We start from the raw sequence: 27,717 nt of genomic DNA, 5'->3' as shown, positions 1-27,717 counted from the left end.
ATTGTTTTAACCATATTTTGTGAATACATTTTCAATAAGGATCAGTATACATAGTACCTGTATGGATGCTCATAGAAGCAGAGTGAAGTAGAGTGTAGTAGAGTGTAGTAGAGTGCAGAAAAAAACCAGACCTTTAAACCTGTGAGGGATTTCAGCATCACCTAACACCGTGATTAGCAATTTTAAAAAGAATACGCTACAAATAGCTAAACCAGCTAACAAGAAGAGCACTGTCCCTTAGTCAAAGTAAAACAAAATACTCTACATTACTGAGATTGCCTCCCTCCAAGTTCTTTGCTAGCCATTAACTTGAAATGCATTAACTCGCATCCTTGCAGTACAAGGTAAGTTTGTTTTCAGAACTCACATCTTTGCAAGGAAGACTTAAAAACCTGCTTGATAGAGGTTAAGTAACCTTTCACTCTTGTTAAAACTCCAACCTGATCAATTTTAATTAGGAGAAATCCAACTGAGATCCATTTCCTAGTGAATATTAGTGAGTTGGTACTAGGAATAGCTTCTAGTATCCCTTACAAACCCCCCAAACTTTTCATCTAATAATAAAATTTATGCTGGAAAAAACCCTACTCTTTAATGAAGATTGAGGGTTTTTTTCCCTCTCTGAAGAAATTAAAGGCCTTCAGCATGATGCTAAAATTTGTGCAACTTTATTTGCTTTAGCATGAGAAATTATGTGACTTGTCTATGTTGTTTTTCTTATGGTCCCATGAGTTTTGTAGAATAACTCTTAGACACTTCTTGCAGAAAACTGCAAAGCTAGTGAGACAATTTAAAAATTAAAAATAGTGAGCAAAGAGAAATCTAAATTATTTAGAAGAGAAGGAATTTTTGGACAAACAATAAAAATATTTTTCTGTTTATATTCATGCTTTTTTAGCTCAAATGGTTGAGGAGGACAAAGAGTTTGTCAAAGATTCAAGATCTGCTGTTTCCATGAAGGGCTGAGGAAGGGCTCACGCCTGTTTTCTGGTACTTACCACAACAGAAGTCTGCAAGAGACCACCAAGGACAGTCACACTTCTTTACAGCTGCAGCCAGTGAAGTTTGGTTTAAGTTCAGGGGAAACCTTATGGACATTCCCTTCTGCTCAATACTTTGTACGTAACACACTCACAAAGTACACCCTCATACACTGTATCAGTACTCAGATTTATAGCAGAACCCTCCGCAGAGTCTGAAATCTTATGTCTTGCATATCTCTATAGGGGTGAGTGGCATTTCCAGAAGCTTGTACCTCCATGTTTCTCTTGGTAGTGCATTGAAATGTCTATACAGTGAGCAGTGACAAAGTTCTCTGAAGATCATGGTCTGGTAAGAATGTGCGTACCTCATGTACATTGGCAAAAAGGGCCCATAAAAATGTAATTACAGCCTTTTCACTCTTCTCCTGCACTTTCTAAAATTTGAAAAAAACATAACTGCCTGCTATTATTGTGCAGAAAAACAGTCTTTGGATTGTTTTTCGCAGAACATTTCTGTGTTTTTCATTAAGACACTGGAAATGTTCCTCATTGAGCAAAGCCTTAGCATGTTGGGTGACAGGCTTGCTGGTTTGATCAATTTATGGTGGGGAATGAAAATACAATTGAGCACCAAAGGTGCACACTAGGTGCTTGATCACTGACTTCTAATCAAGGAACAAAGTGCAGATTTGCATGAGGATTTTGCTTACCTGTTCTTATTTCATTATTTTTATTATGCCATTTGAAGGATAAATTAAAGTAGAGGTGATCAGGGACATGGGCCAGTAAGGTGCTGAGTGATTCTGAGGTGGTGCTGAGTGCTATCCATTGCCATTGCTTGCAGTGAAGTTCAAAGATAATAAATCTTGGCAGGATCTGAACCATGATAAATTATGAAGATAAGATGGGTAATGAAAGAATGCAAGACACGGAAGGTGAATTTGTATTTCAGCACTGCCAAGCGTTCAGTAATTGATTCTTGTAATTATTAACTTGACCCTCAAAGCCTGAGATAGTCTTTATTCAGACACCTCAGTCTTACTCCATATTATCTCCTAACAACATCTCCTAACATTTCCACAATGAGGAAAAGGAAGACAACAGATTCACCTCATTCATCCACAGATCTGAGTGAAGGGAAGGAGAAATTAAGACTAAAGCAAGAAGTTGGCCTGATTAGTGGAGTGTCATTAATCGCGGGCACTATGATAGGCTCAGGGATCTTTATGTCCCCAGAGTGGGTGCTGCATCATATGGGAAGCCCTGCCAGCAGCCTGCTTATCTGGGCAGCGTGTGGTCTCCTGGCCATGTTTGGAGCCTTGTCATACGCTGAGCTTGGAACCATCATCAAGGAGTCTGGAGGAGAATATATTTACATCTTGAGGATTTTTGGTTCTTTTCCTGCTTTTCTTTTCGCCTACACCTCTGTTATCCTGGTGAGACCAGCTGGGTTGGCAGCTGTCTGTCTGAGCTTTGCCGAATACGCCGTGGCACCGTTCTACCCGGGATGCTCATCCCCGCAGGTTGTCATCAAGTGCACAGCTGCCGCCTGCATCCTGCTTTTAACCATCATCAACTGCCTCAACGTACGGCTGGCGATGTCGGTTATGAACATTTTTACAGCTGCCAAGCTCTTGGCTTTGCTGGTGATCGTGGTGGGCGGCCTGGTGCTGCTTGCCAAGGGACACGCTCAGAGCTTTCAGAATCCTTTTCAAAACACCACTGCAAGTATCGGGACAGTCGGAGTGGCGTTTTACCAGGGTCTCTGGTCCTACGACGGCTGGAACAACCTGAACTATGTAACTGAGGAACTGAAGAAGCCTGAGGTGCGTGAGCGAGCTGGGTTTTACTTACTTAATGCTTAGTAACTTTGATTCTATCTGTGATAGTGTTAAGAGGGGTAATCAAGGGATTAGAGCATTGAGGAAAGACTGCTGAGCTTTCCTCCTGGTTTGTTCTGTCTTCTGGGGCCAGACACCCATGAATATGGCCAGAAATGATGAAAATTAATCTCTTAGCAAAATAACAGCCTGCCTACAAGAAAGCACCAAAATACTCCATTGACTGGAGAAAAAGCTGTTAGGCAGCTTTTGGATACTTTGGGTATGAAGTTTTGTCTTACTATTCAGAGGATCTCACTCTAGATACCTAGATTTATATAGAAAAGCACTCGCTTTGCTATAATCCATTAAGGGTTGTTAACAACACATATTCCCTACAAGACTTGATTCATAATGTATGCTTCAAGAAACCACTTATCTCTCCTCACTGCATGGAGGGGGAACTTCAGAGCAAGCCAGGCCTCACTGGAGAGAAAATATCAGTCTCTGAAAGACCTTTGCCTTTAAATGTCTGCTTTTTAGGCATTGTTCTGTCCATGCCATAGGCACTTGAAGTAGCTCACTTGCATCTCCCGCCAGCCCTCTCTGTGCCATATTTCCTCTTCTTACAGATCAGACACTACAGCAGCAAGCAGCCCTTTTTTAGATAAAGCTGTGTGGGTGCAGAGTGTATAAAGTGTGCTTTCTACCAGTGCGGCACACAAGATTTTACAGATTAAATGAAAATATACAGTTAAATATTAATCTAAATGGCAGCAAAGGTCCTAGGGTCGTGTGGTGCTCTCTCCCTTGGGATCATGAGCACAGATATTCAGACCATTGCGGGGTGGAGACAACAGCATAAGGAATTACTGTATCTTGTCCTATTCTGGGAATGGGTGATGCAAAAATTGATGTAATTGGGGGTTGGACTAGATGTCCTTTAAAGGTCCCTTCCAACCCAACACATTCTATGATTCCATGATATTTCAGGTTTTCAGATGTATATGGCTGCTCTGTGATCACCCTACTATTTGCTAGTTACATAAGGTAGTGTTTGCTGATTTTATTGAGCCTTAAAATGGTCCATGAAGTTCCAAAATAGCATCCTGTCTAGGAAGAGAACAGTAATTCCTTCCTCGGACAAATTTCCCTTTTGCTGCCCAGCTTTGATTTAGCCCTTAGAGCTGTTAAATGTGATGCAGCACACCCTGGTACTTCATCCATGCCACTGGGATGTTCATAGGAAGATGCAGCATGCCAGGAGACACAACACAGTAGTAACAAATGCATCAGTATTAAAGTAATCCAGAAACATGCAACAGACATGGGGGCAGCTATGAACCAAAGTCTTTTTGAATAAGATTTGCGAGTATTTTTGTTGTCTGTTTTTATTTTTAATAGACTATCTTTTGAAATGTGCAACCTTACTGTTTGCCTGACATCTTTGAGAGACTGGTGTAAAGACTGCCATGTGAATCTGGATCTAAGTCTTATTTTGTGGAAAAGCTTAGTGAGAAAAGGGATTTGAATGAGAGATGTGGGTGGTGGCAAAGACAAAACAAAAAAAAGCCCAGTGCAGGCATAAATGTGCTGCACCTAACACACTTGTCATCTCTTTTCCAGGTGACCCTTCCCAGAGCGGTGATGATTGCCATTCCTTTGGTGACATGCCTGTATTTGCTGGTGAACGTGAGCTACTTAGCAGCCATGACCGTGCCTGAACTGCTGTCTTCAGGAGCTGTGGCCGTCACGTGGGGGTGAGCTCTGCCTGTGGCAATGCAGTGGATGCTGCCCTGTAAAACATGGGTTATCTCCTTAGTTTGTCACCTAAACCTTAGGAGGTTTAGGTGCTATTCCCAGTGAGAATAACAGCACTGCGTGGGTCAGACCATGTTATGGGGAGTTATGATGCTGGTCCCTGCTCTGTCACCTGCAGGACCAGTAGCCAAGGCTGACCAGCCCTGTGTGGCTCATGGTCTCCCAGATACCCCTAGGCTACCAAGGTGGGGTACTCTGCAGCACACCCCTTACTCCCCATTCACATTAGTTCCCACTGGGAACAGGTGGCTCCCCTCCACCTCGTTTTTCCCTATGGAAAGTGGCCATAAAGAGGGGGTGAATTGCACACCAGGAGCATCTCCCCACAGAGAGTGAGGATGCAGCGAGGGTGCATGTTCAGATCTGGGGTCTGGGAGGTGCTCTACATTTTAGATATTTCCAGGAAGGTGGAGAGGACAATCTGCTGCCCCACTAAGGCAGAGGCAGTGGTTTGGGAGTGAGACAGGAGCCAACTGGGTGAATCCTGACCACTTGGCACCTGGAATGAGAACAGACCAGAGTCTTTCAGTTCAGTTTCTCCATCTGTGGGGAAATGGAAAATGACACTGATCCTTACAACACCTTTGAGAGGAGAAGTGTTATACATGGGTTGGGCAGCCTTTGGTAATTGTATTTTTAAGTTGGTTTGTCCTTTTCCAGAGCTGCACAGGAACTATTTTTACCCTCCACCAACCTGAAGTGTTTGGTGATATTAAACAGGCTCTGTGCAGGGAGAGAAGGAAGGGACCATCATGAGAGATGTAGGCACCATCAACTTCTAACCAGATGATCTTCCACCAGAATATCCAGCCTTAGTCTAAGTATTTCCAAAGACATAGGATCTTTGATAGCCTTAAATTACTTGTCTGGCAGAAACGGTGACACAGGATACTCAGAGATTACGTTGCTGGTCATCCTCTTCCTAAAAAGTCAGCAGCAGCTTTGCTTCTGTCTGCATTTCACAAGGTCTCCAGTGTTGATCTGGCAGAGCTCTTGCTAGATGTGTTCTCCAGTAGCCTTTGATGTCATTGTAAGCAGGAACTTTTAAAGGCCTCATGCTTTGTTTGAACAGGTTGCAAAGCCTCACTACACTGCAGTTTCCTGAACTTTCTCTGTACTTCCATTCCCATCATTCCTGATTAACAAGTTATTTGCGACCTTCCTTCTTTTAAACACATCTCCTTTTCCTGCCTGATTAACCTTTTCACCCTGAGAGTGCAATTTAGGAGGAAACATTGAGCTAGCAACCAGAAAGCCGGGCACTCAAAAGCCTGGAGGACAGGTAGATGGCCACAGGCTGAGAAGGTTGCAATGGCTGTGGTTCATGAGCAAGAAAAGCAGCTGTTCAGGCCATTAAGGAAGGAGTAAAAAGAAGCCAGAGGAGGAGACATCACATTTAAATGCATTTATTCCTCATATAAGAAAAAAACTGCTAGAGAGAAACATTGTTCAGTGGTGAGAGGAGCAGCCACAGAAGAAGCTCATTAAACTCTCCCCAGCATTTAACAGCAGCTGCAGAACTCAAGTTTGCTCGTAAGAACATATTCTCAGTAAGCCCCTGTAGTTCATTTTTCGGGGTCCAAACAGCTAAGGACCAATCTCATAAATGCAAAATACACAATTGCTAAAGATTTTATTATTAATTTTGTGATATAGGTTGTTTTCACTTGAAATCTTGAGGTTATGGAGTTGCATGATCATAAGGGATACCCAGATTCCATCATTTTGAAGAAGGGGAAAAGTTTTAGTCCTGGTTATTTCAAGTAGCTTAATAACTTGAAGCCTGGAGGAGGATAACACAGATATTAAGCTTCTGAACTACATTTTTGAAATTATTGTAGTAAGTAAGCTCCCGCCATGGTTTTGGAAAGACCCACTCATGATTTTTGAGCATTTTGGATAGGTGATACTAAAAAACAGTACACATGGCTTAAATCCATACAATGGAAATGGAAATACAAAGTGTCTAAAAAACTTCTGAATTTTGAAGTTTTGCCGGTTAGAGGAACAGTGTGCTTGTTTGTGACTTTGTGTGTGTGTACATGTATGTGATAATTACCCCAAGCACCAGCATTTATTACTCGATTAATACTCTTCATGCTGCTTCATTCCAGAAGACAAGCTTCACTTTTAGGTGAGAATATTATAATATCTTCCAAATATTTACCTCAAACTCTATTTGCAACCCTGCTGCTTCTTCTGTTATGAAGAAAGCAAACCACAAATGTCTGAACATGTTGTAGAACCAAACTTCTGAAATTCAGACAATTTCTTTGGCTTAAGCCTGACTCACAGAGTAGCAGAAATGGGTGCATATGGGATTACATTCTTATGTATGTTGGGGAAGAAGTTATAATGTGGGATATTTCTTCAGGTCTGGTGGGAACAGTTTTTCTAGAGTTTCCAAGCTAATGTTTTGGCTGTAATAGCAATATCTCCAGGGTTGGTGCCACAGCATCTGTACGCTAAAAAGGGGGTTCAGCCTGTTGTGACGGCTTTTTACACCATTGCAATGTAGAGGGATGTAGATATATGTATATATACACACACACATCAGGCAGGAAGAAAAGCTGCTTTTTCTGGACAAGACAAAGCTACCAGTGACTAAATATGTTGAGAACAGGAAGAAGGCTTTAAATCATTAGAAAAGATTTGGAAAAAATATTCAGTGAGAATAATGGGGGGAAGAAACCTGTCTGGTTCTGTGATGAGTATCTGATATATCTACGAGCTGCATGTTATGCTCTGAACCCTTTTCCACCTCAGGGACAAAGTCCTGGGCAGCTGGGCATGGCTCATCTCCCTGTCGGTGGCACTGTCCACGTTTGGTTCATCCAACGGCACCTTCTTCAGCGGAGGCCGCGTGTGCTACATTGCTGCAAGGGAAGGCCATATGGTAAGGACAAAAAAAAGGGGGGTTGATTTGTTTTGAGCAACTTTACCTTCTTGTGACACTGAAGCAGAGCAGAAAACACCATGTATGTTCAGCTGTGGTAGCTTTTCAGTAGTTTGTTTCTTGCTCAAAGACTTTCTTCCCCATCTTTTTCAAATGCAGCGTGTATGTTGTCTCCTGACTTTCTTCTTTCAGAAAGAGAAACAATTACATCTAGTCTGAATTTTAAGAACAGCTTTGAAATGAACAACTGAAATACTGCTGGAGCACCTGGCACAGGCTTGGGGATGACCTGTCAGGGAAGGGACACCCGGCCATGCTCACGTGTTGTCAGACACCCTTGGTCACACTGGGAAGGTGGCCCAGCAGTGCCAAGCTGCCTTCATGTGCAATACTGGCGATGCAAGCTGGTCTCAGGAGTGTTACAGCCTTCCCATGGGGCTGTCCAGTGCAGATGCAGCATAGAATATCTCTGCTCTTCAAGCTTCGTACCAATTACAAGGTGACACCAAGCCTTACATCCACCCTAGCTGGGGTTTTTAATGGGTTTTGTTAGGTGGGGCCAGATCTGGTAGCCCAATGGAGGTCAGGCTGCTGCAGCTTCATGTTCCTGGTCCAACTGGTAAGTTCATCATGTATTCCCAGTAAGCATACAAACACAAGTATAGGAGATATCTATACACACATACATATGTATATATGTGTATATATACATATACAGGCTGCAGGCAACACAGATCTACAGATACAGACAGCACTCGCACAAATAAGAGCACAGACAGCAACAAGGGCCTCATCTTGTTCCCCTCTCTGGCTGATCAGGGGTCTGTCAGTGGAAAATATATAAATACAAACATATGTATAATGTGGGTGCCTCCAGCATCTGGGCTCAGACATTCAGTCTGCCCGGTAGCTGCCCCTGGATCCCAGTCTCCCCAGTACCAGGGCATACAAGCCCCCCTGGTCACTGCCTCACTGCAGCTGCTGGAGTGGAGCCCCTCACTCTCAGGCATCTCCCCACACTTCTTCTCCCTCTCAGTGCTTGGGTTGAGCCGCATTTGTCCTCCTGTTCTGCGCAGCCACGTTGTGTTCCTCCAGGACCTTTCTGCTGCTTTGGTCCTTCCTCCCCACCCCATCTGGCACTGCAGCTCACCACTCAGCACCAGCTCCACTCCTTGTACACATCTTTTATGTAGATGAATGCCCAGGTTGGTGGAGTTGACTGGGTTGATGTTTCCTGGTTTTGGTGGTTACTGGTTCCATGGCTTCTCTTATTGGTGACAGTGTCTGCCATATCGTGGCAAGCTCTGTGAAGAGCCATTCCCAGATGGTCTGAATTTGACCATACCGGACTAAGAGCTGCACTTTTATGCCATTGCTCAGACACTCAGCTCTAGCAGAAGTGCTTACATGCTATTTTCGTTGGAAAGCAAAAAAAAAAAGAATCCTTTCTCATTAAACTTTCCCAGTGAACCAAGCAAAAAAGAGAGTAATAATTGTCTCCGTGGTCTGGAACAAATCCCGATTTGCTTTGTGGTTGGTTGCATCAATGTTTCAGGAGTAGTCCCTGTCTCATTTTCCAGTCAGCCCAAGAGAAGTCAAGTCCAGTGAGAAGTGGCAGAGGGCAGAGGAGCGGGACCATGCACAAGGTCCTGATGATGATCAGGAAGGCTCTGATTTGATTCAGCCTTGGTCTGTCACATTGGTAGTTTGAAAACTTTGTCTTGCCTGTGTAAACTTAGCACATATGATATGAAATCAGTGAGACAAAATAAAAATACCCTCGAGGCAGGGTTTCCATGTTTACACTACTTGGAGGTGAGCTGCTTTTGGATGATGATGATGAAGAGTGGCTCTGGCTGCAGGCAGAGGTCCCACCAGCAGCAGAGGGGGATGAGTAAGGGTCTCTGAGTACGTGATGTGATTGAATATATTGTTTTGTTTTGACTTTCAGCCAGACATTCTGTCTATGGCTCACGTGCGACGCCTCACGCCCTCCCCTGCTCTGCTGTTTACATCTGCTATGGCTTTAATAATGATCATATCAGGAAGCTTCACCAGTATCGTGAACTTTTTCAGGTATGTATGTGTAGCATTTCTATTTGCATCCCCTGTGGTCCTGGCTTTTGACATTGCTTTAGGTGTATTTTCTTTTAATATGCTTTTGAGCCTGGTCTGTTGCTTTCTAACCAGTATTGCGGAGGGGAGGGAGAGAAAGAAAGACAAGAAAGAGCTTAGAAACCAGCATCTTTGCAAGACATGAATGCCTCTGTCACCATGTACTTAACTTGATGTGTTTCATTTTCATATTGCAATGAATCTGTAATATTCAGATCATTCTAAAGTTCTCATTGTTTGTGCTGGAGAGGAAATAAATATAGGAACTACTAAATCTATAAAAAGGTTCTCCTTTTTAATTGGAGATATGAACATATGGGATCTGGAAGGCAGGACTGACATTCCTCACCCCAATGACCTCATGATGACCTCACCCCAAATTTCATGTTATCTTTTTTTTTTTTTCCCCTAGTTTTATAGCATGGCTTTTCTATGGCATGACCATTTCTGGTCTCCTGTATTTAAAAATCAAGAAACCAGAACTGCCAAGATCCTACAAGGTAAAGTAATAACATAAAACCCTCAAATGCTTTTCCTTTATTGTCTAAATGACTTAAAGAGCATTATGAGAAAACAAAGAGTGCTGGGGTTTGTTGCTTACAGATTTAGTGTGGTTCTCCTTCCTATTTTTAGTTTTATGTTTTGTCTCAGCAAAGTCAACAAGGGGCAAGATAATGTGAATATACAGGCATAAGTCAAGGTTGAATTCTCTTGTCTTGATAAGTTAATAACACACTGCCCCCTCGCTGCAGAAAATATACCGACCATATCCTCTTTTTCCTCAGAGATTTAAGAGGAAAATAAAGGATGATGGTTGTGAACATGCTGGTTTTCATGGGGTTCCTCCAGGAGATAGCTGACAGGCTGACACTGCAGGTGGTGCGAAGCAATAACCAGTGTCCTATGGGGCTTACCATGAAGGAGAAGAGCAGTGCTCTATTAAGTCTTCCAGTTGCTGGCTTCTGTGGCTCTGTCCTGAAATCAGGATGCTGGATGAGGACATACACCCAACTTGTTGGCTGTGTGGGCTTTAAGGAAAAGAAGTTCTGTTTCTGCAGTAGTGTTTCATACACTGTATAAAACTCCCGCAGTCCTTCAGGTCGGTCCCCTGAGGATGTCAGCCTTTGCCTTGTTGGCCTAACTCGGTCCTTAATTAGAAACAGCTCATGTCTGAAGGTCAAGGATGTCCCACAGAATCTGTACACCTGTTTATATTTAAGGGTAAGATTTCCCTTGGTTTGAAAGCAATAATTTTTATTAGCATTGTGTCAAAAGTGTTAGAACACTGTGGAGGGAGCAGAGCGGAGCATCCCACTAGGGCAGATGTAGCCAATGGCAGGTCTTCTCCATGCCCTCACAGGTAACCATGAACTACATTTCCTCTGTTGGACGAAAGGCACAAAAGTAAAAATAGGAAAATCCCAGCTAGAACATTCAGGTTTTCACCTTGTAGTGAAATTGTTTTGTCTTGTACTATCACTAGCATTTGAGGAAGCTTGGCTTCAAATTTAAATGCTTTATGACCAGACTTCTAGAAATAGCCTCTGAGGTTGCCTGTCCACCTATCTGTCAACATATGAATAAACCTTTTTGCCCAAGGGTGTTAAGGTTCAGTGTTGTGATTTGTGCATGTGGCTGTACAGCTCAGCTTTTGGATGCAGGGAGAGCAAGAACAGACCTGGCACTAAAACCTGCAGTTTGCATCTTCAGCTCTAGGAGGACAGGGAGAGCAGGGGTTGGGGTGTGTGGCTGTGATGTAGCTCTTTCAGGGGTGTCCAGCCTTGGAGTGGGGGTGGGCTGGCAAACAGCATACCTGCATTAATTTGTATTTCTGGATAATACCTCAGGCTGCAGCAGGGTTTAATCTAAAAAGTCTTCTGCACAAATTCCAGGGTTGTCCAGACCCACAGTGGCCCAGGATTACGTGAATCTTTATGCCGATGTTTTGCTTTCGCAGGTCCCAATTATCATCCCTGTTATTGTGCTGATGGCAGCTGTGTACCTGGTGTTAGCTCCCATCATTGATCAACCCCAAATTGAGATCCTCTACATCATCCTGTTCATTTTCAGTGGCATCATTCTTTATTTCCCGCTGGTTCGCTTCAAGTGCCACCCTCGCTTTTTGCAGAGAGTCACTTTGCATCTCCAGTTGTTCCTGGAAGTTGCTTCGACCACCAGGGACGCAAACTGAGACAATGTCGTCCTGGCGTATGGCTGCCTGCCCTCATGGTTTATCCTTTGGTTTTCAAGGCTCAGAAAACATTTTTCTGTAGCAGAATGAAAGTGTCACTAAAATGTCTAGCTGAGGGGGAGTAGAGCCATGACTCCTCACGTTTCCTTAAAATTTTGGGGACATGTTTTTCTCATTTGCAGCTCTGCCTTGGCAGATTACATACAGATTCCAAAGGAATATGTGCTTTTGAATTTTCCATCCCAAGAAGAGCTGTTCATTAAAGTCTTAGCTCTTATATTTCAAGGCAACAACAAAAGACTGACAATGAAATATTATTCCTATAGCAGGCTGTGACCCTAAGCCATTCCTTGCAATGCCTTTAATTATTTCCACCTTGTTCTGCCCATTGTGACCACAGAGCTTCTCAAATTAATAAAGCATGGGCACACCATGTTCACAACAAAAACCCTTTTCCACTCAGGTATTTGCTCTGGGAGCGTGCTTTTCCCCTGCTCCTTCCAGTCCCAGGAGTGCAATTGCAACAGTCCTTTCTCCATCTCAGATCATGGTTCCACCACATTTCAGCCCAAATCACCCTACATCTCCCATGAAAAAACCTCTGACATGAGATGAGAAGTGCTTCAAAGCTCTGCTCGTTTACTCTGTTGAGGATGCACTTGCCATCTGGGATCCAATCATTTGTGGTGAGGACACAGGCAACATCACTTAAGTACCGACAGTTACCCAACACCCTTCCTGTAATTTCCCCAAAGACAAATAATTTTCCTTATGACAAAATGAGCAAGAAAAAAAATCTACAGCTTATGTGCCAGCAAGATACTCTCATTGTGAATTAAAGAAACCACGTCTTGGGCTACATCGGGAGAAGTGTGGCCAGCAGAACAAGGAAATACTCTGTCCCTTTGGACTCAACACTGGTGAGGACATACCTGAAATGCCAAGTCCAGTATTGAGCCTTGCTGTTCAAGAGGAAGCTGTGAAGATCCAGGCTCTTCTTGGTAGTGTCAGCTCGGGGCAACAGCCACAAGCTGTGGCTTGAGATGTTGAGGCTCGACTTCAGGATAATTTCTTCACCATGAGGGCAGTGCAACCGTGGAGCAGTGGTGAGATCTTGGTTCTCGTACATTTTCCACCATTTCCACCAATTTCCGTGATTCTAAAAGCACAGCACGAAAACGTCACGGGCTGTGCTCTCACCCACACCTAAGACACCGCAGTCACTGTTGTTTCTCATTACCCTGAGACTCAACCCTTTTTCTCTTGTTCTAGGGGAAAGAGAGACATCATACGCTGTTTTCTTTCCATTTGACCTGATTGTTCCTGGATGGGACCTGTCCTGTCATAGGCTAAAAACATCTAGGCGTTAGTCCCTGAAATGTCTTGTTGTGTCTCAAAGTACCGAATGTTCCTCATGTCAACTTTCTGTCAGCATTTCTTCTGCAGATCCGTTCCTAGCGCTGCTCTCCTGAACAGGGTTACCTGATCCTGCAGGCCTCTTCCAGCCCCTCTCAGAGCTGTGTATCTGATCACAATCTCGTTCTGCAGTGCCACCCTTTCTGTTCCTCTGAGTGCTGATGCCAGCAGCTACAGAGATGCAACAAGAGTCTTTTTCCAAGTGTTAGGTATGGTAATGGAATTGGCCAGTTCCTGCATATCTTCAAAATCCTTAGTTTAAACAGTGTTTAAGAGGATTTCCTTCCACTGCTTTTTACTGGAGTTGCCAACAAAGGCCAATGAAGGAACATTTCCGACCCCCCCCGAATCCTATGGCAATGCAAAATCCTTGGGATGCCACCTTGTTGTCCCGATGGAGAGTGTGTACTTGAAGGACTGATGAGCTCCGGAGCTCTGGATTAACATCCCACCACTGCCCTAGGCTCTTCATCTGATGTCAGGCAAGCTTCTTAAAGCAGCTGCATCTCAGCAACTTGTCTAAAAATGAGGATAATACTATTTATCTGATTATAATTTTTTTAAACAGTCTCTGTTTCCTACACATACTTATGGAGCCTACCATGTGGGACTGTGCTCTTTTGAAGACCTACAATCCACATCCAGAAAGTGGGAATTTAAAGGCTTATTTAAAGGTCAGACATAGACGATATTTGTGGCTTTAGCCACCTCTCCTTGTGTACCTAAGTACAATCAAATTGGAGTTGGTATTGCCTGCACGTAACTCTTGTGTAACAGGAGTTATTGCCACTGTTTGGTATTATGGGGGTACTATGCTATAGATGATGAGAAGATGTAAAGGTTAAGTGGTTTGCTCAAAGTCACACAAGAAATGCACAGAAAACATGACTGTTTTACCCAAGGTGCAGTCAAGCATCTGATTGTGTAGCCCATCCTTTTTCTCTGTGCACCTGCAACATATGAACAATAATAATGAACACAAAAAGACTTAACAATTTGGATAAGTAGCCTTTATATGTTATTGGTTTGTGTATGGTTATAGGAGAGCTGAAAAGCTGCAAGTATGGTATTTTGCATCAGTCCCATTTTCTGTAGATACTATTGTAACAAGATGTTCTTTTCATTTATGTTGCCTAGGGTTTGCAAGCACAGGTGTTTATAATGTCAAAACAAGATGCTGAAAGTTCAGATAATGGCAAGATAATGACAATAAAATGGACATTCTGTGTGATTCTGTGATGTGGTTTTTTCTGTTTTTCATCCAAGAAAAACAATTCCACAGAAATTTTACTGCATGAACATAAACAATCAGCATCAGACTCGTCTCTCCTTGGATGGAAGGTTTAACTACATGCGTGGGTGCCTGTATGTGTGTACAATCATTTTTCAAAGTGATTGCTTATCTATTTCAACCCCAGCATACGCAAACCAGGATCTCTCTTTCCTTCATGGGACATCTGCAAGACAGGCGTTGGGAGGAGGCAGCGTGGCCCTACTGTTGTTCATTACTGCAGCACAATGGTTGAGAAGAAATTTTCCCCCAGGTGAGACAGAACAGAATCTGTAATGATTTTAATTTTCCTCTGTTGCAGAAACAGTTCACCTGCTTGGGTTGTCTGGGTTTATCTTACCAGTTCACTGCCAGTGCTGAGGCTTTGGTGTTCAGTCTCTAGTGCTCTTTCCTGGGATGTAGGGAATAATGAAGGCCTCACTGGAGCCTCTCAGCAGTGCTAATTTGCTCTCCAGGTCACCACACTGTGGGGATTGTAGAGTTTCTCTTTTCAGAGATGAAATAGATACAGCCAACTCTTGGAATCATAGACCATAAAGTGTGGGTTGGAACCAACCTCTGGAGGTCTCTAGTCCAACTCCCTGCTAGGAAAATGACTGTCCCCCACACTAGATTGGGTCCCCTGTGACTCTATCTCACCATATCTTGGAAAACACCAAGGATGGAGAACCCACCATCTCTCTGCACTGCCGTCGCAGTTAAAGAAGTTTTCCAGTAGTGCAGCCTGAACCTGTCAAGTCACAGCATGTGGCTGTTGCCCTCTTCTGTATCATCTGCTACTGCCAAAGAGGTTGGGTCCATCGTTTTTGTAACTCTCCTTCATGGTGTTGTAGGTTGCTGTTAGGTTGTGTCTTATCCTTTTTGCCAGACTAAACAAGCCCAACTCCCTCAGCTCTTTCCTGTAGGTGACATGCTCTGGGCCTCCAACCGTCTTGGGAGCTCTCTGCTGGACCCTCCCCTGTTCCTCCACTTCCCTTTTGAACTTGGGAGGGGTCAGAAAATTGGATGCAACATTCCAAGTGTGTCCTCATTCATGGACATCTCACAAGTGCCCAGTCTACAGGGGCACTGATGTCCCTTGATCTGCTGACTGTACTTCTGCTAATGTGGGCCAGTATGTAGACCCAGCTCCTTTCAGCCAGTCAGTCCCAGCCCACACCGACACACGGGCTTATTCCACCCAACATGCAGGACTCCTGTCCGCAGGATGCATCTGCTAGCCTAATTCTCAAGTTTCTCCAGGTGCCTCTGGATTGAAGCTCCACCATTTGGCATGTCAGCCACTCCCCCTAATTCACTACCACCTGCAAATTTGCTGAGAGCACATTTTGTCACATCATCCAGGTTGCCCATGAAGATACTGAACAACACTGGTCCCAGGTTCAACTCTTGTGGTACTTACTGCCAGCTGCTGACCAGATGTAGAGGCACTGATGTAGCCTCAGCTTGCTGTGTAAGGTGCACACTTCTAAGGGCTTCAGCTGACTCAGCGGAAGGCAAGGGCAAACCCCTATTTTATGCAGTCCCTGCTAGTATGAGAAACTTGGATAGTCTGTGAGAAATCTACCCATCAGGATGACTCAGTCTAGCAGTATAGACTATATATACATTTTGCATTTCATAATTTATTGACTTGTTAGTTGAATATCATCAGGGTCTTTGTGTATGTGACTCATTCCTTGTGAAAGAATGATTTTTCCTGAAAAAGGATGCAGGCCCAAGGTTGTAAAATAAATGGGTGGTCTTACGTTTGTGAACTAGCAGTGAGACTAATGGGTAATGAAATAGCCCATCTGTTTTTTAGAATCAAGCTACCATGTCAAATTTTTTCTTTGGAGGCAGTGAACCCCATGGCTTGAGTGTCTGGCAGATAAATGATCATCTTTTCTTCTAAAGGTTGGTCATTAATTCTTATGGTTTAATTTCATGGAGTATGCCCTGATTTTCATACAGTGAGATGACAGGCAAAGGGGGAGCTGAGAAAAGGAAAATGAGGAGTAGATTGAAAGATAATTCCTGTACGTACAATTCATGGCTTGTATGTCTGAATTACCTGTATAAATACCAATATGGACAACACCTAAGCAGCAAAGAAAAATGCCAGATGTTCAGAATTGCCAGAATAAGGCTGTTGGTTCAACAGTGATTCCTTTCCTTTCTGTCTGTGTCTTCTGGACCTATCTTTTAGCGCATAATCTGTTTTTTCCATGGCACCTTAGTGTCATTAATGGGCAAAGTAGAGCAACAGTTCAGTACTTTGCCTTTTTCTGTCTGTGGTTGCCATTCTTCATCAACAGGTCACGATTACTCTGAAGAAACGGCTCCAGAATGAACCCAGATTTTCAGCAGAAAGTACAAGCCCTGGCACAAGGGGCATCACCACAGCCCCATTGCTCCCAGTCCCTGAATTGGGGATTTGGACCTGCCCTAGGGATCTCTCAGAGCGTTGGTCCTGCTGTCCTCCTCCCGTTGCTGTGGCTTTACTCCAGAGCTCTGCATACTCAGCTTCCCACTCACATCCCACCCTGTTGCAAAGGGATTTCATTTTGGCTGAAGGGCCGCTCCTGTAAGTCATATCCAGCTGAGCCACCACTTTGGTGTCCTTGGATGGACATGTGGCCATGTGGGCAGCGAAGGCGTTTTGCAGGCCAGACCCATGCCTTGTGCACAGCGAGGGCCTGCAGAGGAGGTTGGATGTGGAGCAGGCATTTGAATCTGCCCAGGTGATGTTGTGAAATGTCCCAAGGATCAGGGTTCCTGGGGTCCTTGACGCCTGCAGAGGCAGAGAGCTGTGTCCCTTGGAGGGAAAGTTTGGACTGGCTCCTGCTAGGGGCTGGTGTCAGGCTCCCATGTACCAGGTACAAGCATGACTGTGCATGAGGATTTCATCCCCTTGGTGCTGCCTGGACTCCAAGCCAATGTGGGGTCAGAAACAGTCCTTAAAAAATCCCCAAGCTATCACCAACTCCCAATGGGTTGTTTCTCTGCTGTTCCCCAGTACCAAGCCTACCTGCTCTTCCTGTCCCAAGGGCTGTGCTGCCAATCTGCCCAGCAACCCCCTGCCTGTTTTTCCACTCTCATTTAGTTTACTTTGTGTGAAAAACTACCATTCCTCAGATTTGCAATGCAAAAGACCTCCCCAGGCAACACCAAAACACTGTTCTCTGGAGTCCTGAAGGTGGGCTAAGGCAGTGGTTGACTTGTGGGACCTGTTGACTCGTATCACCCAAGGTACAGGTGAGGCTGACAGGGAAGGAGGTGGGCAGGGAGGGCACTGCACAGCCTTGGGCTGAACCTCCCAGCTCAGACCTCAGTGCCGTTGTGCCCATGGAGTGGGTGAGGATCTCACTGCCTGCAGGCAGCTGTGAGAGCTGAGGGCCTCAGGCCAGCAGATGACTCCAGATCGTGAAGATGACTTTGCAGAGGAAATGGGTGCCAGCAGATGGCGGTGGCAGCCACCTGATGAAGAGCTCGGTAGCATCAGCCTCACCCCACCATGCCTGCGGCAGAGGCCCAAGCAGGACAAATAGCAAGGCTGTGCTGGGGTGTGCAGAGGAGGCCAAGGAAAGGCTCTGCTCTGAGGCCAAGGGGTTTTTTGGTAAAGCAGCCAGCGCACAGCCCCTGCTTACCCAGTAAAGCAAATCTGTGCGTGCAAGCAAAGCAAAACAAGGAATTCAGTCACTGCTTCCCATCAGCAGGCAGGTGTTCATCTCCAGGAAAGCATGGCTCCATCACACGTAACCATTACTTGGGAAGACAAACACCATCACTCTGAACATCTCTACCTTCCTTCTTCTGTATGGGATATCCCTTTGTTCAGCTGGGGTCAGCTGTCCCAGCTGTGTCCCCTCCCAGCTTCTTGCGCACCCCCAGCCTACTCACTGGTGGGGTGGAGTGAAAAGCAGAAAAGGCCTTGGCTCTCTGTGAGCACTGCTGAGCAGCAACTAAAACACCCCTGTGTTATCAACGCTGCTCTCAGCAGAAATCCTAAACATAGCTCCATAATGGCTACTGTGAAGAAAATTAACTCTACCCCAGCAAAACCCAGCACACGCAGTATGGTTCAATTCACTGAAATAGCAGAAAAGCTCATTTTGGGGGCAGGTGAATGAGATCAATCAGCTTTGCTTGTGGTCAGACAAATGCCAGCTCCGGTGTGAGGGACAGGGGGGATTCTGTGGCTGGAGGCGAGGTGGGGAGAAGGAACAAACCCTGCCCTCCTCTGCAGTGGTCTCCCAGTCTCTGCACATGTCTGTCTCCATGGCTGTACCCCAGGCACCCACGACTGAGCACGTACCAGAGCCGCCTGGTGAACACCATTGGGGAGACTTCTTTTGGACTGCAATTACTGTCCTGCAGCAACCTCTCCTGCTCCGGGACAGGGGATGCTCCTGTAGGCCATTGCTTTTTGCTTAAAGCAGTAGTGGTTAGAAAGGAAGGCAGCTTATCAGGCTGAAATCCGCATGGGTCCTTATGAAGTCAGGCAAATTCATGAAAACTGAATTATTCATGGCTGTATGTGAAACATAACCATTCCCTTGCCATGTTGGAAATCCAGATGAAATGTTTTCGTGCTGGAGCTGGATACCCCAGAGGTGCTTCTGTAGCACACTGTAAATAGCCGGCTCTTTGTCTTGTCTTGAGATCAAAGCTGTTTGGGAAGCAGGAGCCATCCCCCGGGGGTGCAGGGCCCTGCCCAGCCGAGCTCAGGGCTCACTGGGAACCCACAGGGTAAAACTCAATATTCAAATTCTGTGACTGAGCACAAAGTGAATTGGACTTCTTCATTTCACTGTCCAAGGTGAGTGCCAACAGATAAACACATGGGATAATGGCAAAGGGTCAATTAGATGTAATATTCCATAGCTCGGTGCTTTGGTGGAAGAAAGTTAGCATTTATTTATGATGGGTTGGTCCATAACACAGAGGAGCTGTAGCAGTGAATTAGGACCTGTGTTTTGCTAGGTGCTCTACATCTGCAGAAGCTCCCCCCAAAATAAAACTTTTTGCCAGAGACCATCTCAGCATGGCTGCACCATACAGTGCCTGATCTGTGTGAAATGTGTTTTCAGTGGGTGCAGTTTATGTCCTGCAACCCCAATTACTGTGCAATTCAATGATCACACATGCAAAGCGTGACCTGTGGAAATGTTTTCTGGGACAGTGTTTCCTACAGGAGCGTTTTCTTAGAAGATAAATAGAGTTATCAGTCCACCAGCTCGGCTTCTCCACAAGGATGGATCTCCCTCCCTTGCTCTCCTCTAGGGAATACCTGGATCCATACTCAGGACATGTCAGCAGCCACAGAGGTGTCTTGTATTGGTGCAGCTTCAAGTAGAAATGGAGGTATGTAACTCGTATCACAAGATTATCAAGCAAAGAATACATGTAAAAACAACATACCTGCTTTCTTTTGTAAGAGGACATAAAAAAGAAAGTGCAGAAAGGGCAAAAACTTTGGCTGTCTGCTCTGAAAATGTCCTGAACAGATGTATGGAGCCAGCCATGAAAGGAATTAGCTATAGTTAATTAATCCACTTAAAGCACTTTGAATATTAGCAGGTTACTTTGACCTGGTAATAATGCTGTTTCTTTGTTACTACTCCGAGCAGCACATTCTCCAGGGTTACGATGCATTATCTGGTTTTTATCAAGCTGCTGCCCCGGGACCCACACTGCCCCCAGGACACTGAGCATCCTTTCCATGGGAGTATCTGTGCCATGCAGGACACCAGCATTTTGTCTGGGTGGCTTTGGCTTAGACTTGGGTTCTGTCTTGAAGTTTGTTGAAAAAATCCTGGGGATTTTGCCTGGTAGTGAATGTATGGCCCAAAGAAACAGTCAGGAGAAGGGAGAAATTAGAATGGAGCAGGGGGGTGAAACTGGATGCCTTTTTGGTGTCACTGGGAGAGACAGACCAAGAGATGGAAGAGCCAGAAGTTTGTCAGAGCAGGGACAACTCCACAGCCTACAAAGCCATTGCCTGGGGAGGGCTCAGTTTTGGAGCTACCAAATAGAAGGAGAAAAAGGATTTGGTGAAAATCAAGGTGAAGGAGTGGAGAAAAGGAAGATTAACTCAGAATACAAATTAGAGAAGCTGGGATGATCAGTTGGGTCAGGGATGGAAATCTCACTTCTCTCTGCTCTAACACTGAAAAGGTCCCATCAGGAGGTCCAGGTGGACCTCCCGGCCTCTCCTCTCCCTCCAAACCTGTAGCCCTGTTGTTTGCTACTGAGCTTCCCAGGTGGATGGTGGAGGCTGCCAGGGATGGGTGCTCAGTGTGGGAGTGTGCTTAGGTGCCCTGAGCCGCTCTGTCACATCTCAGTGGGATGGCCCTGTCCCTCCAGTGTACGGGAGGAACACGCACAGCCACCAGTCATGCAAGAAAATCAAACCCAGTATAAAACCAGCATAATTTTAATGACAAAGCCTTAAAACCACTCCTTTGTTGCAGCAGTGCCATTTTGGGGGGGCAGACACGGCAAAACTGCTCCTCACTTACTGCTGATCTTGTAGCAAAGATCAGTGCAGATTCCTCTGAGGAACACACAGGTCTCTTAACTTCTTCCCCCAAGTGAGTTTCAGCCCCTGGTCTCATCCCAGACTTCAGTCTATGAAAACACAGCCAGAGCCAGCTCTCTGTCTCTGCTGGGCTGGGTGGGTTGGGGGGAGCTTTTGAACAGTCTGATGCATTGCCAGAGATGGCAGAGAGCAAATGGGATCCAGATGTGTCCTCCAGCACAGTGCTTTTCTTTAGGGAGGAATTTTCCCAGATCTTTCCCCAGATTTCACTGTGGGGGTTTCTCTCATGATATGCGGCTGCCTGGCTTCCCTCCAGCTCCCGGCCATCAGCATCAGCTTCCCAGGGAAGAACACACAGTCAAAATACAGCCTGCTCCCCCCCACCACCGCAGCCTGCTGCCTGTCCTTCCCATAGACCCAGGGAGTGAAGGGCTGATCCTCTTGAGCACCCTGAGTTGCCCTGGACCCCTGCACCAGCCCCTCACCCCAGTTTGGAAAGCCAACCGTATCCTGGGCTGCATCAAAAGAAGAGTGAGCAGTGGGTGGAGGGAGGTGATTTTGCCCCTCTGCTCTGCTCTGGTCAGACCCCACCTGCAGTGCTGCATCCAGCTCTGGAGTCTTCAGCACAAGATAGACATGGACCTGTTGGAGTGAGTCCAGAGGAGGGGCACAAAAATGGTCAGAGGGCTGGAGCACCTCTCCTATGAGGAAAGGCTGAGAGAGTTGGGGTTGTACAGCCTGTAGAAAACAAGGCTATTGGGAGACCTTATTGTGATCTTTCAGTACTTAAAGGGGGCTTATAAGAAAGGTGGGGACAATATTGTGTTGTGACAGGACAAGGGGTAATGTTTTTAAACTAAAAGAGGGTAGATTTAGACTACATATAAGGAAGAAATGTTTTACAATGAAGGTAGTTGAACACTGGCACAGGTTGCCCAGAGAGGTGGTAGAAGCCCCATCCCTGGAAGCGTTCAAGGTCAGGTGATATCGGGCTCTGAGCAACCTGATCCAGTTGAAAATGTCCCCACTCATGGCAGGAGAGATGGACCAAATGACCTTTGAATGTCCCTTCCAACCCAACCCATTCTGTGATTCTTCCTTGGTAGTCCCCAGCACAGACCCTGCCTGTTGACAACAGGACACTGAAGTCCTGCTGTATTGACCTGAAATGATGCTTCAAAGCACAGAGAGTGGAGAGCAGAGCCAAGACGGAGCCTGGGCTCCTTACAGCCTCCCTGCCCTGCGCCAGCAATCATGATGAAACATTTATTGATCGTGATGAAGTATTGCTGCACTGAGAGCTAAGGTAGGAGTCCACGTGGCTCAGCATTTCAAAACCTTTGCCTCAATATTTTTCCAACTACCAACATGGTTTTTTTTGTCTCCCAGGCAGTCATTTGGCAGTGGAGTTAAATTAACCCTAAGGGCTGTTATAACTTAGACCCATCTTTGGGAGCCCAGTGGTGCATGAGAGAGAGAGCTGTGTCTTCACAGACTCCTAAAAGCACATACGACTGCTGCATCCTGCTTTGCCATTGAGACTTCCAGGCATCTTCCAGCAGGGTCAGTGAGTAGGCTGTGAACAACCTAATATCAGTGCTACGTCATCTTGTCTGTTTATTGGTGAATTCAGATTTTCATTCATTAGTGCAATAGAGAAATCCAGCAGATAATTCACTTGTGGGAAAAAATATGCCTGGGACTCTGAGGCCGAAGAATTTAAATCAAATTCTCCTTCAATAAATGCAACCATTAAGAGCCTCTTGATTGTCTATTTGAATATTTCAATTTAAAATGCTACTTAGAAAGAGTAAATAAAATATGTTTCAGCTCTGCAAATTAAATTTACTCTCAGTTAAAGTCCACGGAGAGGTACCCCTAGGATGAATTTGCCCTACATCTCATTTCTGCCTTGGGGTGTTTTCATAGCAGTCTGAGTCACCCAAAGCTCCCAGGCTGAATTAATTTCTGAATCTCATAGTTGATACCCCACAAACAAAGCCACGTCTGTGACTCAGAAAGGCGCTGATTAATCCCGAGCAGAAGGAAGCCAGGTGCTGCCGTTTGCTGCTGCTTCTTTCCGCCCAGCTCTGCCTGGCTTTCTGCAGGTCCCGGTGCTGGGGGAAGGCAGGGGCAGATGGGATGGGGAAGCCACATGCATTGGCATGAGGGTCCTTTCCCCATCCCAGCAGCTGGCTCCAGCCCTGGAGCTGTGAGTGCTCAGCTCTTAAACACATCTCCAGAGACAGCAGCCAGGACCTCTGCCCAGCTATGTCCAAAATGCTCCTTTCATGCTGCCGGGTGTCACCAGCTTCATTGCTCCCTAGGGTTTGGCTCCAGCCCATCTTGGCCCTGCAGGGAAAGTCCTTCTGCAGCTTTTTTCTTTTGTCTGGTGAAGAAGCACCAAGCTCCGTCAGCAGGAGGAGACCCTGCCTTGCTGGGTATGCTTCATACCAGAGCCTCATACAGCAGCAAACAGTGGTCCATCGCCAGAGAGATCTGCTGTGGGATTTCTCACATCCTCCACATGCCGGTGAGGTGTTGAGGAGCTGCACGCACCAGCAATGCCTCAGGCAGCTGGATTTTTTTTTTTTAGCATTTTTGACTCCTCTGCTTTTCCTCTGAGCATTCAGCAGCTTTTTGGGCAACAGGCAGAGGCACTGCCCCCATTCATGGCGCAAAAATCCTGGTGGGGACGTGGCAGAGTCCCCGACAAGCTCTGAACTCACTGTCCCCTGATCCTCCTGGGGCTCCAGCCGGGCTCGGAAGCATTTTGGCTGCAGTGAATGGTGCAAGTGCGGCTGTGCCAGGGCCCTGCAGCCCCCGAGTGGGTCCCTGCACAGCTGCCCGAGGCAGGGCCTTCTGCCGGGTGGTGCGGTGGTTCCCCTGCTGTGCTTTGGTACATGGGCAGATGGTGCCATCAAGATGATTAACAGCACCGAACCCAGTTTGCCAAGAGCCTATTGATTTTCCAGAAGGGTAACAAATTTTCTCCTTATGTACCAGCACCGAGCCTGAAGTAATCTGCTATATAGCAGGAGGGAAATCAGCTTTCAGCATGATTTAGGGAGGGCATCCAGACACATAGCAATATGATCTTTCTTGAGTGCTGTTACATATTGCCTTAATAATTAATTCGAGATAAATAACATTTATGTTGAACACTAACTTGTAGCTGAGTTAGGGCAGCAGACTGAGTGCCAGGTCCTGCACCGGGTGGACAGCTTCCCGGTAAGAGTTGACCATGGGCCCTTCCTCTCCCCAGGGGTCTTTGCGACTGCGTGCATGACCACCACAACTGTGGTGCTGGCACTGTGTTAACCTCTTTTCTTGACAGATTAAGAATCTGGGAAGATCTCTGGTTAGCAGAGTTTACCAGACATGATGGTTTACATTTGGGTTGTGGCCAGGCAGCAGGAAGAAACCTCATGAGACCTTGCCACCGTGGGAGGTCCTGCCTCTCCTCCAGGGTGGTTCAGCCCCTCATGTTAGGCACTGTACAAACACATAACAAAAAGATGGTGCTGAGTTTACAATCCTGCCTCTTGATCCATATGGCTATTGTCACAGAAGTGTGTCAGAAAAACCTGACATGTTTTACCATGAGACTTTTCTGTATCCATAAAGCCAGGTGTGTCCTGTGATGGGAATCCAGCTGACTGGGTGGTAGAAGAGGAAAATAACAAGTTTGGTTTTGAGACATTAAATGCTGCTCATTCCTGAGCTCTCAGCTTTCCCTCCATGGCTCCTGCTCAAGGCTGAAGCATTGGCTCAGAGAAGGGGACCATGGCAATGCTGTGACAACCATGGCAGGGACCAATGGAGTCTTGTGGGGCTTGAGCTCCAGCTGCTGGGGAAGACCCGTGTGCCCTTTCCAACGAGACTGGGATGAAGAGAAGCAAAAGTCTGAGCTGCCTCCATCGTATTTCAGAGCACCATTTTCTGCTGGCAATATACTGCTAATGCAGCACATACCATATTTACAGCAGGTCACTGGAAATGTACCTGGACTCATTCATTGCTTTTAATAGCAAAGCAGTGCTTTAGTGTAACATTAATTTAAATTTACCTTCCTGTGGAAACCTAGTGGACAGGGAGCCTTCCAAAAGATGCATTTTTGTTAGCTCTCTCTTCTACATTTGGCTGCTGATAAATATTTATTTAGACTTACCCTGTCAAAGGCCTTAAACACAGCCACTTTTCATCTCCTTCCAGAGGTACGTGGTGGCAAACACCGGTCAGCAATGAGCAGAGCCTGCGGGCCAGGGAGCAGCAGGAAAACCCAAAAGTGTCCTCCCATGGTGGCTGGAGAGTGTAACTAAAGCCTCACCTCACAAACATGAAGGAGCACAGAGACAGGGCGGGTGGAGGGACCCCAATAACCCAGTGGAGGACAGTAGCTCCCAATGCAGCTCCTCCCAGGGTTGTCCCAGGGGAGCCTCAGCCCAGGGTTCAGGGCACACCCAGCACCCTGAGCTAAAGAGAAAGGCTCTTATGGGTCCAGGGGGGTAAGTTACTGCTGTGGGTCACGTTTTGGAGGAGCATCTTGAGATTGCACAGGACTTACTATGGGATGCTTAGGGGAGGAACCAAGGGTGGGGACAGAGAGGGATCTGGGTAGTTTGGGAAGGAACAAGTGTGGGGAAACAGAGCGACAAGGGAGGGGATTCAGGGGACCACTGGCATGTAAAGTGTTGGCTGGTCGGTATGTCTGTCTGGCCATGCCCTATGCCTGGTCAGCAGGGCCTATCTTCTCACTGAACTCTATTTCAGATGCTTTTACTGGGTGAGGGACTCTCTGCTCTGAGTGCACGTGTGTGTTTCAGGGTCTAGGTGAATCACTGGTGAATGTCAAGTGGGAGGAGCTGGTGAGGAGGATATGGGGCTTTGGGAGTCAGGTATTGAAGCAACGTCTGTGCATTGGCTACTGGAGGGACCAGGAGGTCCCGGGCAGCTACTGGGGATATTGTGGGATCTGGAAGTCAACAGAGAGACCTGTTTTGTGTGTGTTTGTGCAAGAGCCAACTGGAGATGGGGCCAGCTACTGTGTAGACTGAGTGTCTTGGGCCAGTAGCTGGAGGGATTCACGCTGTATATGTGTTTGCATAAATGCATGTATTTGTAAACTTTCACCCTGATCCAACAGAGAGGAGAACAGGAGGCCCTTGGTGCTGCTCGTATTTGTGTGCGTTGAGCTTTTCTGTGTTGCTGGCCATGTATGTCTGTAGCTATGTGCTGAGTGTGTGTGTCTGTGCTCATGTGCCTGCTGGGAATACACTCTCAGCTCCATTGGCAGCTGGACCCAGGGGCAGAGAGCTGCAGCAGCCTTGCCTCTACCGGGCCACTGGATTAGAAAACCTGTTCACCTGGGCTTGCAGTTGGGTTTGAGCCAAGGACAGCCTCTGCAAAAGCTCTCCTACTGCCTGAGCAAAAGGATTGAGAGGGAGAAGATGGCTCTTTTTAATGACTTCAAGCTTGCAAACTCCCTCTCAACCAAAGTCGGATGATGACAGGCAGCTAAATGCCCTGCTTCCAGCACCTGGGCACATCCACCTTGTGACATGGCTTGGTTCAGGCACACCTGAGCTGACAAAGCTGCTCCCAGCAGCATCGAACTGCGCAGAACCCAGTCACTGGTGATTCACGAATCGGATGTACCTCTGCTGGTCTGAGTCCTCAACAGGCACAGCCCAAGGGATGTGCTGAGACAAGTGCCCCCTAAAAGCTGTCTCGCCCTGAAACAGGAGGTAGCTGGCATGAAGCATGTGTTCGGGAACTGAGCAGATTGAAATGTGAGCACATCAGCAGTGTGGAGGTAGTTTAAATGATGGACGTGTCCACTAGCAGAGATGAAGCTGAGCAAAAAGGGGCTTTCAAGGCCTTAGGGACACATAAAATTTAGTTTTGGCAAATAAAGTTGCAGTCTTTCTGCCTTTTCGTATGCTACTCTGAGTTGCTGTGGAGGAATACCATGATCTCGCCCCTTTTTCCCATCAAAACATAATAACAAATTACGGGCTCTTGTATCAGTTTGTCACATTCTAAGTGATTGCAGAGATACACTCTAAGCTGATGAATTATTTAAAACAGATGCAGTACATTTCAGAAAATGAATTTGATTAAGTGGCAAGATATTATGAAGAAAACTGAGACAAAAGCCTGAGATAATCTATTTTCATAAAATATAGCATGCTTCCTGTCTGATGGTAATTTTGAGTAAACAGACAAATTAGTAGTTAGACTGATAGATCGTCCGCTAAGAAGACATGTTTACACAGGAAACTAATAGAAAATGGAGAATGGTGTTGCAAATCAAGACATATTACCTTCTCTCCACTCCACCCCCAAAACAGGCATTGAAAAGGAAACAACATATAGGGCTTTTTTATTTCAAACTTCTTTCCAAAGTCATGTAATGTGTGGGTATGTTTTCAGTAAAGCACTACTGATACACCACTGTAGATGTTACTGAAGCTTACAGGTTCTACATATATTTCTGTACAAAGCACACTCTGGACTGTCATCCCTGTCGTGGCTTATCACAACACATACAGCTTCATGGACCGAAGTCAGGTCCTTTATCAGACAAGACCTGGAAGAGGTGTCTGAAGACATGTGTGCCCAGGAGCTTGTCTGTTTTTTCCCCAACCAAGTCAGATTG

General features: G+C 45.9%; 1 protein-coding gene across 1 annotated transcript; it reads left to right on the top strand.

The window, feature by feature from the left end:
- The first annotated feature begins 2,065 nt into the window (after nt 1-2,065).
- Nucleotides 2,066-11,826, top strand: LOC104533276 (b(0,+)-type amino acid transporter 1-like). Its single transcript, XM_010194669.1, has 6 exons — nt 2,066-2,809; nt 4,430-4,563; nt 7,391-7,520; nt 9,472-9,596; nt 10,048-10,135; nt 11,593-11,826. The coding sequence occupies exons 1-6, from the start codon at nt 2,066-2,068 to the stop codon at nt 11,824-11,826; spliced, it is 1,455 nt and encodes a 484-aa protein (XP_010192971.1).
- The last annotated feature ends 15,891 nt before the right edge of the window (nt 11,827-27,717 follow it).

Source organism: Mesitornis unicolor, unplaced genomic scaffold (genome assembly GCF_000695765.1).
Source record: "Mesitornis unicolor isolate BGI_N332 unplaced genomic scaffold, ASM69576v1 scaffold3151, whole genome shotgun sequence".
Taxonomy (NCBI): Eukaryota; Metazoa; Chordata; class Aves; order Mesitornithiformes; family Mesitornithidae; genus Mesitornis; species Mesitornis unicolor.
Note: the sequence above shows the minus strand (reverse complement) of the source record. Positions and strands in the feature narration are given on the sequence as shown.

Bases quoted from the DNA above. Each gene is read 5' to 3' on its own strand.
- LOC104533276 (XM_010194669.1), top strand. From the start codon at position 2,066: ATGAGGAAAAGGAAGACAACAGATTCACCTCATTCATCCACAGATCTG. The intron at 2,810-4,429 runs GTGCGTGAGCGA...TCTCTTTTCCAG, and splicing joins AGGAACTGAAGAAGCCTGAG to GTGACCCTTCCCAGAGCGGT. The intron at 4,564-7,390 runs GTGAGCTCTGCC...TTTCCACCTCAG, and splicing joins GCTGTGGCCGTCACGTGGGG to GGACAAAGTCCTGGGCAGCT.